Genomic DNA, 12,084 nt, shown 5'->3' with positions numbered 1-12,084 from the left:
ACCACACCTGGCTAGATATAACACTTCTAATTACTATTCCTTGACATAATGTTAGACTTACAGAATGTTGAAAAAAGAAAATCCTGTCTATATTCTCTTAATCTTCATAGCAGAAATCAGTAAAATCTGACTATTAGCATATTAGCTGAGGACTTCAGTCTGCTCTCACTACCTTTCCCACCAAAACCCTTTGCTAGCCTTGTCTTGTCCTTCAGAACCTTAGTAGTAAGATAATAATGGCCACTTCTTTTAGCTATTAGTCCCCAGTGGGTCTGCCTCCTCCTTCTCTTGACATAAGAGCTGGATTACACATTATTGAGAAGATTACAGCATGTTTGCCCTGCTCAGTGTGAAGGGGTGTGCCTTACTGCAGATGGTGCTAACAGCTATGCTCACTTGTTTATGGTGCCATCTGCCAGGACTCTTCACTACAGAGTACTACTGTCATTTTCTAATTTAATGAATGTTTGGGGTAGGGGACTTGAGGTTATACACATATGGTAGCTCTCCAGAGTTTTCAACCATTAAATTCAGAATGCATTCAAGACTTTGGCCAGCAACAATCTTAAGTACAGTATTTCAGTTGTAACTTTGTATTTTATTTCTTTTTTACAGTTACTGAATTCTACTCTAAGAACTGTCCCCCACTTATTACTTCATTCAAGTTGTCACCCCCATCTGCATCAGTACAGACCCAAGACGTTTATGATGTCCTTTGGTTACAATTTCATCCCACCACTATTGATTTTGTTGAGGAAACTTTCCAGCTGCTTTATGTTGGTTCTTGTATGCGTTTAACCAACAGCAGTTTAAACAGCAAAGCAGCTTTTACCTCTCTACCATTATGCTAATTATGTTAATAATATACTAACCTGAGACACTGACTTCTTCTTCATGTCTGCCCCAGCAGCAGTGGGGAGAGCAGAAGCTGAAGCATAGTAATAGTGAAGAAAAGAGATTTCTTGTGGAGAGAGATCCTGAAACAAAGGAAGTGCCTGGACCCAGGGCAATGGACAAGACAGGTGTAAATTTCCATTTTTTGTACTGATTTCCATCATAATATCTTTCAATTTCAATTCTTCTCTTTGTGAAATGGAACTGTTTAACTCAAGGAAAATAAATTCATTGGCTTTTGCTATAAAAGAAAAAAGAAACCAATTTTTATTTTAAAGGCAATTATAATTAATCTAACAGTGAATAACAGTAAGAGTTTTATGTAAAACCCAACCAAGTATTTTGTATGTTAGGTAATAACAGACAAGTTTAAATTCCAAAATTTAACAACTAGTAATCAAAAACCCAAAATCACAATTTTTAGGCTCCTATTCTACCTCACTGGAATGAAATTTTCAAACAGTACCTACGTCTATCTGCTGTACCTAGCAGCTAAAAAGTGCTAGTATTTGCTAATGAATGTATAAACGAATGAATGATACTTATGTCATTATCTATGCTACTCTAGCCTCCATGATGGATCCACCTACAAATTTAAAAAGCACTCTGATTAAACATCCCTTTCCTTTTTTAACCAATAATAGTCACAAGAACAAACAAACAAAAAAAAATCAACCTATCCATGTGATTATGAATGGCTCTTTATAATTTTATAATTTCTTGTTATCTAATTATGAATTTCCCTATTGTATATAATTAGTACAGAAAATAGTTAATTTAGGGGTATAACTCACTACAACATGTAGCATACATTTAAAAAGTAGAGGATAGGAAGAGATCAAAAACGTTAGAACAAATATTACTAATTGTATTTACCTAATCCTAAACCAGATGCCAGTGGGAGATGAAAAATAAACAAAGTTGGATTTTTCAAGATACATATATGTAGCCATTTGTGTGTTATCAGACCTCACAGAAAAGCACTGAACTCAAGTCTTAGAAGTCTGATTTGTACATAAGCTAAATTTATTTATCAGAAACTAAGAAAACATAGAATATAAAGATATCTATATTTTACTTAACCTGACTATTGTGTCACAGTTTATAATGAAATAACGAGCAGGAAAAAAATCTTTAAAAAAGTAACCCAGGATAATATAACTTTCTCTAAAGTCACACATTAGCCTATGAAGTAAGATGTAACAAATACAAAAGAAACAAAACAATTTTTGCATCAATTCAGATCATAAGATGAATATAATCAAGAGCAAGAAAGAAACTAAAATACTTGAAGACTAAACACTCTTGAGAGACCAACCACTGGGTCATTGAAGAAATCAGGCAGGAATGAAAATCTAAAATTCCTAGAATCAAATGAAATGAAAACACAACTCATCAGAATCACTGGGATAGAGCAAAGGCTGTTCAAGGGAAGAGTTTATAGCAAATGAGTTCTTACATCAAATTAAAAAATCAGAGGCCGGGCGTGGTGGCTCACGCCTTTAATCCCAGCACTCGGGAGGCAGAGGCAGGCGGATTTCTGAGTTCGAGGCCAGCCTGGTCTACAAAGTGAGCTCCAGGACAGCCAGGGCTATACAGAGAAGCCCTGTCTCGGAAAAAAAAAAAAAAAAATCAAAGAACTCTCCAGTAAGTCAATGGTGCACTTCAAAGTCTTGGGAAACAAGAACAAGCCAAACCAAAACTCAGTAGAAAAAAAGAAAGAAGATCAGGACAACCTTGATTAAATATACAGTAAATGTACAATACAAAGAATCAAGGAAGACTTGGTGCTTAGACAGAGTAAAGACTAATACTAGTGGGATGCTACCATGGGTCAAAAAAGAAGGCAGCCACCAAAACTGGGGACCTAAGTTTTATATCCCAGGACCCACAGGGTAGAAGAGAACTGACTCTCATAAAATGTCCTGTACCTCTACACTGGGGTGTGTGTGTGTGTGTGTGTGTGTGTGTGTGTGTGTGTAATTCAAGAAGATATAATATATATAATATTATATATGTAATGTATACATATATAGATCTAACACAAGCAACAAGGTTGAAGAAATATCCCAACAAAGAAAAGCCCAGGGCCATCAGATTCACTGTTCTAGTCTTCTAGACCATTAAAAAATAATTAACAGAGCTAGAGACATAGCTCATCAGTTAACACTTTCTGTCCAGTAGCTCACAACCGCCTGACACACCCTGCTGGCTTCCATGGACACCTGCACAAACAGGCATATAGACACACAGGTGAAGGCACACGTGCATGCACACACGGCACTCTCATCAAATGAGCAGCATAAAGACTCCAACATATGAAAATCAGTAACTTTCCTACATCAATTATGTGCTTGCCATGTAGACATGACATGAAAGCAGAACTGGACAATCTGAAGGGGTGGGGCCCAGAGGAGAGGAAAGGAAAAATGGGAAATGAAGTACAAGTGCAAACAGTATATTAAAAATGAAAATGTTGTTCCACCTATAGGTGGAACAACATTATGAACTAACTAGTTCCCCGGAGCTCTTGACTCTAGCTGCATATGTATCAAAAGATATCAAAAAAAAAAGATATCAAAAGATGGCCTAGTCAGCCATCACTGGAAAGAGAAGCCCATTGGACACGCAAACTGTATATGCCCCAGTACAGGGGAACGCCAGGGCCAAAAAAAATGGGAATGAGTGGGTAGGGAAGTGGGGGGGAAGGTATTGGGGACTTTTGGGATAGCATTGGAAATGTAATTGAGGAAAATATGTAAAAAAAAAAAAAAAGAAAAGAAAGAAAAAGAGAATCAATTCCAAACCAAAAAAAAAAAAATGAAAATGTCATAACAAAACAATTGTTTCACATATTTGTTACAGGATATTTGAACCTGTTTCTAGTTACCATGTCAGCCCTTAGCACACACCTTTAATCCCAAAGAATGAATGTAAAGTTAGTTTGTAGAAGGAAGCACCCATATTTGAAAGGGATGTCTAATTGAGTGGCACAATAAGCTATGTATCAGAGAAAGACGTGACAGAATGGGATATGCCCAACTCTCAGAAAAAGAGGAGGAGAGGGAAGCTACTTAAGGGAGAGACATACAGTACAGGAGGAAGAGAGTTCAGTGCAGGATATAGGAGATTTCGTGGAGAGCAGCAGTGCAAGAGAGTTGAGAGGGAGAGTAGAGCAGCATGGAGAGGGAGGAGGAGGCAGCTTTGCTGGGAGAGTTTTATAGAGACATATTGAAGAGAACAAGCTAGACACAAGTAAAGACTGAACAAAGCAGAGAATGAAAAGGAGTCACATTAGAAAAGATTGCGGAGTTAGTTTGAGGCCAAGCAGAGCAACTCAGAGGCTGAGAGAAAAAGCCAGATTGAATAGATCAGCCGGGAGACGAGTTTGAGCCAGAACAGCTGAGTTGAACCAGAGTTCAGATAGAACTAGAAAGGGTGAGCTTATCCAGTAGAAAGCCTCCCAGGCTGGAACATTCTAGGCCTGCATTAGATTGTATGCAGACTGGGAGCTTCCAGGACTAGGCCTAGGTTAGCTGACAGAGATAGTAAGTCCTGGAGATGACAATTAACTCAGGACAATAAAAAATACTTTCCACATTAAAAAAAAAAATCAAAAAAAGGAATATTACCAGACATAACTGACTAAAATATAGTTTTTAAGTGTACATAAATATTTAAGACTTTTAGGGTATCTTTTCATTTTAGGTGATAATTTTCCATAACTGGATAAAATTACCAGGCAAAATCACATGAATATTTAAAATGATTTACCTAATGTTACTGGAAAACATTATTTTAATGCAATACAATTAATTTCAATCCAATGAAATAAAGATAGCCTATTAAACTATTTTATAAAAATTACTTCACATCTAACTTTGGGGATTCTCCTGAAATTTCGGAATGATCTTTATACTCACATTGCTGGCTTAGCATGGGGTTTTCTAGCTGGGTCTGAATGTCTTGAAGGTAGTCTGAGGAAAGCCAGAGGAAAAGGATAGCGTGGCTCCTCTTGCTGTGGTCCTCATCCTTGCTTTCCCATAACCCGAACCTCTTTAAACGTGCGGTGTCCACTGTCAGGGAAATCTCATTTGTGGACACTGAAATAAATAAAGCAAACAATGTAATCTGTTTAGGAATACACCATCTCTGATACCTTCTTGATACACTGTATGTCTTAGTAAGGAAACACCATGCCCAAAGCAGTGTGGGGAAGAAGATGTGTGAAGCTGTCAAAGAGCAAACCTAATTAAACTGTCACCTAAGGAATGATGAGAGTGGGAGCAATAGTCTTCCCCGGGGAAGAACACACCGACTGGACATTCAATACCAAATGGCCAGCCCTGAAGACACACAAACACAAGTAACATTACAGGGACCGTTTAGTTGTATTGATATATATAAAGGAAAAGGCCATGTTAAAAAACAGGCAAGCGGAGCCGGGAGGTGGTGGCGCACGCCTTTAATCCCAGCACTCGGGAGGCAGATATCTTAGTTTAAGGCCAGCCTGGTCTACAGAGTGAGTTCCAGGACAGTCCGGGCTACACAGAAAAACCCTGTTTCAAAAAACCAAAAAAAAAAAAAAAAAAGGCAAGCAGGGTCATGTAAGGAAGGGAAGGGAAGGGAAAGGGGAAGGGGAAGAAGGGGAAAGGGAAGAAGGGGAAGGGAAAGAAGGGGAAGAAGGGGAAGGGGAAGGAGGGGAAGAAGAAGGAGGGGAAGGGGAAGGAGGGGAAGGGGAAGGAGGGGAAGGGGAAGGGGAAGGAAGGGAAGGGGAAGGAGGGGAAGAAGGGGAAGAAGGGGAAGAAGGGGAAGAAGGGGAAGATGGGGAAGAAGGGGAAGAAGGGGAAGGAGGAGAAGGAGAAGGAGGGGAAGGAGGGGAAGGAGGAGAAGAAGGGGAAGGAGGAGAAGGAGGGGAAGGAGGGGAAGGAGAGGAAGGAGGGGAAGGAGGAGAAGGGGAAGGAGGGGAAGAAGGGGAAGAAGGGGAAGGAGGGGAAGGGGAAGGGGAAGGAGGGGAAGAAGGAGGGGAGGGGAAGGAGGGGAAGAAGGGGAAGGAGGGGAAGGGGAAGGAGGGGAAGGAGGGGAAGGAGGAGAAGAAGGGGAAGGAGGGGAAGGAGGGGAAGGAGGGGAAGGAGAGGAAGGAGGGGAAGGAGGGGAAGGGGAAGGAGGGGAAGAAGGGGAAGAAGGGGAAGGAGGGGAAGGGGAAGGGGAAGGAGGGGAAGAAGGGGAAGGAGGGGAAAAAGGGGAAGGGAAGGAAAGGGAAATGTTCACATGGTCAAAGGACTTGACATCCTCCACAGACACTTGCCCAGTCATGTTCTCTGCTGCTCTGTTCAGAACTGCTAGGGAATAAAAACAGCATAAACGTCCTACAGCCAACAAATGAATAATGAAAGTGTGGTACATATACTCTACAGAATATAGTAGAGTATCACTATATTCTGAATAGTATCTAGCTGTTAAAAATAAATAAAAGTATAAGCTTTGCAGGTAAATGGATGGAGTTAGGAAAGATCGCTATTGAGTGAGGTAACCCAGACTCAAACTTTGTCAGAAAGATAAAGGCTATACATTGTCTCTCACTGGCTGCTCCAAGCCTCAAATCTTTTGATGTGAGTAGATTAGCCTTGAGTGACTGTAGAAGCAGGAAAGTAAAAAAGGGACCACTGTAGAGGGACCCAGGGAGGAGTATGAGTAAAAGGGAAAATGGGGGAGGGTTTCTAGTGAGGGAGGAGAGGGAGATAAACATGGGAGGGAAAGGATAAAGTAAGAGGACAGCTGAAAAAGTCATATTATTAACCACCAACCTAAACTATCTATAATACACAGTAAGTCTATGTATAATTATACATATAGAGTTTAAGGAAATTTTCCCATCTGAGCTGACAATACTCCTCAAAGAACCAAAGACCATCTAGCAAAAACTCCAATGGCAGAGATGAGAAACATTCTTTAGAGCTCTTGATCAGGGTCATCCAAAGGGCTCCTTAAACATTACAGGCTAGTGCCCTTGGCTGCCCCTGAGAGGTGGAAGGTTAAGTCTATACTGCTGAAGACACCATACACTTCAGACACAGCACCCAAATGCCCCAGACCTGAACTGACCCGAAGGCCTCTACCCTGAGCCTTAGCTTTCATGGTACCAAAAAAGCACTGTGCCGGCTTCCAAAGGAGGGAAGCAACCGACAGTCCAACCCACAATACCCGCAGCATGACACAATGATCCAAAGGGTGAAGGAATGGTGTTTTCCTTGGCAGTAACGAACAGCTCTCATGGGACTTAAGACCCGCCCACCACCAAGCGGGAAATCATGCTTAGCTCTAGAAACCTAGCCAACTACCCAGAGCCAGGGAAGTCATGGGTCTTGGAGGAGAACCTATAACCACCACATTACTAAACCAGCATAATCCCCAACTACATTTGAAATATTTGCCTTTATACTCACAGATAAGTATATTTCCTACCCTCACCAAGGAAACTCCTCTTTGCAACAGACAAAAGCCATTACAGAAAACCCACAATTGATCAAAACACAGACATGTGGATCCCAGTCCCAACAGATAACATCTACAACACAAAACCTGACGTAAGGCTCAGGGACCATTGTGGAAGAGGGAACAGAAAAATTGAAAGAGCCAGAGGTCAGGGAGTTTGCTGTGACACTGTGTCTCCTAAGGACATCAGAAACTACACTTGTGAAGTCTCACCAATATGACTACCTAAACATGAGCTGAACAAGGACAGCACTACATTAATGATAAGGTCATAAACATATGAGTGTTCTCTAGCAAGGACTATTAAATTGTTGTATTCTCAATACTTAAATGGTGATCCAGCTGTTACACTTGCTACCACATCAGGGTTATCAATTCTGCACGTGCAGTAGCTAAGGAACTGAAGCTGCTTCAATTACACATGTCATTGCTGTAACGATGCTTCCTTTACCCGAGTTCATATCTGATGTTATGCGCCCACATATTTCTTCCTTGTTCTTCTTATAATTCACTCTCTAAAGAGATTATTCTCTGCCATTTATTTTCCATCACTAATTATTCTGAAATTTTTTGTTTGGAAAGAACGAGAAACAGTCTGCGTCTCTTTAAGCTGAGGATAGATTTCCATTCTACTATACAGTAGAGGATAAAAACTCTGTCTTTGTAGATATATACTACATGTTTTTGTACTGTTCTCTTTAGTTCTTACCCTAATCATATTCATGTGTAACAAAATATTTGTCTGTCGAGCTTTGATTTTTGTTAATTCTAAGAGTCATTAAGAGTACTTTATACTTGGTTTATAGTCATTAAAGCAATAATATATTCTTTCGGTACTATAAAACATTTTGAGGTTTTTTTTGGAACTGCTAAAATTGTTAACATGAAACGTTATTAAATGGTCTACACTTTACTTATTTTCTATAGTAAAAATGGATGGAAAATTTGTGACATAATTTCAGAACTTTTCTAATCCATTACTTTATCCTCAAAGTTACAGTGAAGAAAGATTATTAGTAGAAGGTAGCTTACCTTGAAACGGGATTTTAATATACTTCTTTGTGAACTAAAGAAAAATATGAAACAAAATATGAGTTACTATTCCAAATGCATTTCTATATTTCTATTCAGTTTTCTTAGTATTCAAGTATTTAGTATTGATCAATTTTTTTGTTTTGTTTTGTTGTTTTGTTTTGTTTTTCGAGACAGGGTTTCTCTGTATAGCCCTGGCTGTCCTGGAACTCACTCTGTAGACCAGGCTGGCCTCGAACTCAGAAATCCACCTGCCTCTGCCTCCCAAGTGCTGGGATTAAAGGTGTATGCCACCACCACCGGGCTAGTATTACTCAATTTTTAGTACTTAGTAAAAATACTAAAAAGAAAAAAGCAAAGAACTATCTCAATGTAAAGACTTCGTCTTACGGTTGTTTACGAGTCCTTAACAGTACAAGTAACTATCAAAATACTCATTTATAAAAATTATTAAAACCGCTGGGGAGTGGTGGCACACCTCTTTAATCCCAGCACTCGGGGGAAGAGGGGGCAGAGGCAGGCAGATCTCTATGAGTTTGAGGCCAGCCTGGTCTACATATTTGAGTTCCAGGACAGCCAAAACTACAGAGAAACCCTATCTTGAAAAGCAAAACAACAACAACAAAAGGGTAAAACCTTACTTCTCAAAAGTGTGTTCTGAATTTTTAAGGAAAAAGACAATGTCCAAAAGAAATGCCAGGAGACCGCCCAAGGCAACTGTCTCCAAAAAAAAAAAAAAAAAAAGGTGATTATTCTCTTATGGATTACCCAAACTCACAAGTGACTACTGATCAAAGCAAAGCACTAATGTACTAGTTCTTTGTAATAAAACATTGAAATTGTCATCACCCACTGTGAACCTTCAGCCTTTGGAGACTAGCCAGAACTGCGCTCAGAGGATTGTCTTTTCTACGGAGTAACAACAACAAAACTCAGCTGCTTAATCAAGGATGGCTACAAAGGTCTCATAAACCAGTCCTTTGCACCTGCCAAAGGACCCAAGCAGAAGCCCAGCCTCTTTTATCTTGACCAGTCACTTCTCAGAACTCTCTTGTGACTGAGATCCTTGCTCTTTCTGATCCCTCTACATTGTTAAACTACTTCCTCTGCCTGTCTTCTGTGTGTCTATCCAGCCTAAGTGTCACACTTATAACTCTGAAGACAAAAACCGCACATGTTTTTTGACAACTGCTTTTCCTTTACTATGGAACAAAGCTGCCTACAGTTGATTGGGTAAGTTTCTCTGTGATCAGGACATTCATGAAGCTGTTGACTACATCAGAGATAGAACTTGCAAACACAAGATAAAATTGAAATAGACAGCAAATGAGTTCTGGGCAAGTCACAGTATCCAATGTCAACACAGGTGTAATTGTAAGTCAATGATTTTCTTAATTTAAAAATGACTTCATATTATAATTTTGAAAATACAAAACTCATGTTCCGCAGGGTAAGTTGGCCAGTGAAGCCTAATGTGAGGCAATGGGGTAAATTAACCAGGAGCTGAATTTACAGTTCAAATGCTGCTTGTGCTGTCTGTACTACTGCAGTGATGGAGGTGACTGTCAGTCACTGCCCTGTCACAGAAGCACTGAATAACCCCACTCAAAGGGCTCTTGTCACAAAAGTCCGTATCTAATTAAGACAATCTAATTTAATGTAGTCAAATATACATTGTTTGTTTTATATAACTATTTTACATATATACATACTATGGTATGCATCTTCCCTTCCTAAATTCTGACATGTTTTACTGAGTACTTAATATCTCAGAAAATAATCTCAGAAATATAAAGTACTACCTCTAGAAAATGAATATAAAGTTAGTTTCTTTTCCAGAACTTATACAGACATTACTTCAAAATTCCTGAGAACTACTGTGCAGTGATGTCTCTAGTGCTTACACTTACACTTGCTTACACTTGCTTACACTTGCACTCTCTCTTCCTTTCCACACCATCACGTATTCTTGGTCTACTACGCCTTCTACTGCACAAGAATCTGAATTTTTACTATAACAGCGTGTGTAGGGTCTACTCCCAGCTATGTCGGGATAAGAACGTGATACTGAAGCAAAGCCTGTCCTGGAAACTTTCCATCTCTTTGCAGAAGACTAGCGCTGGCTACAGTGCTGATACCGAATATCCTTCAGCAGCCAGAGCAGTTCTCTGAACAACGCATGTGCCTAGAAGTCTTTTCTTACTACCACAAGTGTTAATCTGAATTTTAAAAGAAAGTGTATGTACTGCTACACTCAATAACAAAACAACTCAAGAAAGCTGCTCTAATTTACATAACTTTCCATTAGTTTCCTAATCCAGCTAAACTGTAACTATCAATCATAATAGTGAAAATTTTACCTTAATCACAATAATGTCTAATATAGTAGGAACTCTGATGTTTGAAGGACTAAATTTAATTATCTAATATATTTACCCACCAAAAAAAAAAAACTAAGCTCTTTTATTTCTGTTACAAAGAATCATGAACTCTGTCTGAAAAAGAGTACATATAAAACATCTTTGGAAGACCCAGAAATTTTTAAGACTTTTACCCTTTTTATATGATTATAATTTTCAGAACTCCCTACGTGCCCTTCCATCATAATTCTAAATATTATAGAATTTCTCTCAGCCTTTCTTCAAGTACATAAATTTACTTTGATTTATTAAACTGCTTTCCTGAAATCAGGGATAAATTCGTCTGGTTTGAGGCAGGGTTTCAAGCTCCCGAGCTCCGGGATCCTCTGTCCTCAGCTCGCAAGTGAGACCACAAAAGGACACTACTGCAGGCAACTTAAGTATCATTTATTGAAGCATCATTTGTTGAAATGATGAAACTGTATACTGAAGTGATATTTACAGCAAAACACTAGGACAACTGAAATGAAGGACACTTGGAAACCGTAAAAGATACCCACCTCGAAATGGAAAGAGAAGTGAATTAACATAGCTGTAGTAAGTTGCAAAACAATGCATAATACTGTTTTAGGTACCTCTGTACCCTCTCTCTGTGTGTGTGTGTGTGTGTGTGTGTGTGTGTGTGTGTGTGTGTGTGCGTGCGTGTGTGTGTGTGTGTGTGTGTGTGTGTGTGTGTGTGTGTGTGTGTGTATGTACGCATGAGGTATATAAAATTATATATATTCCAAATTAGCAGCAGCTGTCTTGGCATGAAAAATTGTTATTTTTACATTCTTCCTTTAACTTGTTTGTAGATCTTTTGGGGAGGGGTGTGTGTGTGTGTGTGTGTGTGTGTGTGTGTGTGTGTGTTGGTTGGTTCTAGTTTTTAACTAAAACAAACTTTACACTGTTCTTAAAGTGAAAAAAATGGTAACTAATATTTTTTAAAGTTTTTCTTTTATATTGAGAGCAGACTATAATTACATCATTCCCTCCTTCCTTTCCTCCCTCCAAGGCCTCCCACCTACCCTTCCCTGTTCTCTTTCAAATCCATAGCCTCTCTGTTCACTGCTCTCTACATGCGTTATCTGTATACATAGATACACATATGCTTCTAAATATAACCTGCTCAGTCTGTGCAAGGTTACATGTATGTACACTTTCTGGGCTGACCACTTGGTATTAGATAACTAAATGGTGGGCTCTTCCTGAGAAGACTCCATCTCCTGCTTGCAGCATTTCAAGCTGTCTGTAGCTCTCTGTG

General features: G+C 39.4%; 1 protein-coding gene across 10 annotated transcripts in view; it reads right to left on the bottom strand.

The window, feature by feature from the left end:
- Window positions 1-12,084, bottom strand: part of Senp7 (SUMO1/sentrin specific peptidase 7) — a 132,506-nt gene that overhangs the window by 19,202 nt on the left and 101,220 nt on the right. For all 10 annotated transcript variants that reach the window (XR_003951814.1, NM_001360073.1, XM_030249230.1 and 7 more), the window contains 3 exons: window positions 8,422-8,455; window positions 4,818-4,997; window positions 873-1,135 (listed from right to left, as the gene is read on the bottom strand). Coding sequence is in view for 9 of the 10 variants with exons in the window: in NM_001360073.1 (NP_001347002.1) it covers window positions 873-1,135; window positions 4,818-4,997; window positions 8,422-8,455 (477 nt within the window). In the remaining variant the exon portion in view is untranslated. The remainder of the gene's footprint in view (window positions 1-872; window positions 1,136-4,817; window positions 4,998-8,421; window positions 8,456-12,084) is intronic.

This window comes from Mus musculus, chromosome 16 (genome assembly GCF_000001635.26).
Source record: "Mus musculus strain C57BL/6J chromosome 16, GRCm38.p6 C57BL/6J".
NCBI classification, from domain to species: Eukaryota; Metazoa; Chordata; class Mammalia; order Rodentia; family Muridae; genus Mus; species Mus musculus.
This window is presented reverse-complemented; position numbering and strand designations above follow the sequence as displayed.